The 2,078-nt window shown below is 42.3% G+C and overlaps 1 protein-coding gene across 1 annotated transcript; it reads right to left on the bottom strand.

Moving 5' to 3' along the window:
* Positions 1-526: 526 nt before the first annotated feature.
* LOC136947926 (uncharacterized) lies at positions 527-2,078 on the bottom strand. Its single transcript, XM_067242165.1, has one exon. The coding sequence runs from the start codon at positions 1,663-1,665 to the stop codon at positions 733-735; it is 933 nt and encodes a 310-aa protein (XP_067098266.1). The 5' UTR covers positions 1,666-2,078; the 3' UTR covers positions 527-732.

Below are 2,078 nucleotides of genomic sequence, written 5' to 3'. Positions count from 1 at the left end.
CCCTACCTTAATATTTTGTTGTCTATTTTGTGTGAATTGGTTCTATGTTGTCTACAAGTGTCATGTGACGTCCTCTTTTTGGTCACAGATCAAATGCTGTTTGCTGTGACACCTAGAACAAACTCAGCAGTGATTAAAGTAATTTCAGATATCACATAACAAGAACGGATGTTATATTTCAGAAATGACAATTTAACAGTAATTCAGAGGAATTTGCTTTGCAAACAAAATTGCTTCCAAATCAAAACGTTGCTTATGTGATTCAGTTATCCTACAACAATCAGAATTTGTCATTTTGTGTTTCACAATCATGAACAGAAAAGCATTACTAATAGAATTTAATTTATTTGTCTTATCATAGGCTACATATGCTACGTATTGCACAAGGGTCTTGTAGAAACCTACCAAATTGTCTTTATACCACAGTTGCCACTGCCTATGAAACACAGTAAAAGTCGCAATGGCATGGTAATAGGGACATCATATTATGGACATACCAACCGTCCATTCTAGTTTTTTTTCAGGCATAATGTTTTAGAACAGTGCGCAAACTATAATTCATATTTAATTAATATAATGTTGTTCATATTAACCTACAAATTCATGGACAGTAGTTATAAAATAGTAGTATTTAAGGCAGAACATAAATGTTGGAAGGAGACGTTATATAATTTAAACTGGTTTTGTTCTATCGGCGCACACATGGCATTTTTGCATTATGGTCCAAAATGATCATAACTGCGTAGTTCTTAGTGAGGTATCCCCTTTGTCCATGATATCAAGGTCCTCCGATTCATATGAAGAGCCTTCAGTTAGGTCCAAATCACTATGCATAGGCCTACCAGTAAGAGGTCTCACGGTTATGTCAGAGGTAGGTTCCATGCGCAAATTCTCCAGTTTTGGAGTTGCCGATGCTTTTGTAAGCGCCAGTCCCTTTGTCCGGGAAGAGTCGGTAACCTTACTTTTGTGGTCAGACTCAGCCCCAGATCCCTCAGGAGATTGGGTTTGTACTCCAGCGGATGAGACCGTGTCAAAAGTCCACCACGTTTCCTCCCCAACATCCCGCGTTTGGTCCAAGATGTTTGAGTGCGTCGGCAGGTTTGATGGATCCTCTTCGGTGACACTTGAAGATACCCGTCCGACTTCTGTAGCGTCCAGTTTTTTTCTTGTGATATTGCTCTGTGCAGTTGGTTTCGTTGGTCCGGCATTCACCGTCTTGTGCAAAGTACTCTCTGACTGAACCATAGGACTTTCACTGCTGTCTACTGACTGTAATGTCCCGGCTTGGGTGTCTGTGTGGAGTGTTACTGATGTACTGATATTACTGAAAGCTGCCCTTGAGTCATCCTGTACAGTCTCGGCATATCTAGTAACGGTTTGTGTGGAACTATTTGGCACAATAGAGGTAATATTGGAAGTGTTGGTTGAAACAGTCACCACAGCTTCACGTCTCGTGGACGAGGTGTTGGACGTTGGTTTCCATATTAGGCTGTAGTAAATGGCCAGTATGATAGCCGCCAAAGACACAGACAAAACATATGCGAAAACAGTGGCCAGTCTCACCCATTTTTTGTTGGTCTTCGCAGCCATTTTCGCCTTTTTGTCCCCAGTATATGTTGCAGGTTTCCCCCGCTCCATATTGGGCATGAAGTCTCTGTCCCTCATGTTCCACCGGTTTCTACCTCTGTACTCCGCCACGCCGTCCGTCTTGACTGATCAAAGAGTATCCACGGTGCAGAAGACTAGTCCGTTTGACGTTTCAGGCGCAAGGTTTTTCACCAGTTTCCTTGTAACACTTTGTAATCAAACTCTTCTTTTTTCACACGCAGCTTGAGCAGAACATCTGCGTTGCCATGTTAATCGAATGTGTAGTGGCAGAGAAGACGAAATGGTGAGCTGGTATTATCTCCGTGACGCGCGCTTGCTGTGACAGGAGACAGGTGTTTATGGCGAAAGGAAAACGGGTAGATTATATAGTGTCTGCGGCAGTTATGTGTGATTAATCCGGTCATTAAAAGAAAACATAAGGTACACAAGGACGCCTTGGATGTTGTTTAGCGAATGAAGTGGCTGGATTA

The sequence above is a fragment of the Osmerus mordax genome, chromosome 8, assembly GCF_038355195.1.
Source record: "Osmerus mordax isolate fOsmMor3 chromosome 8, fOsmMor3.pri, whole genome shotgun sequence".
Taxonomy (NCBI): Eukaryota; Metazoa; Chordata; class Actinopteri; order Osmeriformes; family Osmeridae; genus Osmerus; species Osmerus mordax.
This window is presented reverse-complemented; position numbering and strand designations above follow the sequence as displayed.

What these genes read in the sequence shown, in the direction of transcription:
- LOC136947926 (XM_067242165.1), bottom strand. Translation starts at nt 1,665, where the DNA reads ATGAGGGACAGAGACTTCATGCCCAATATGGAGCGGGGGAAACCTGCA.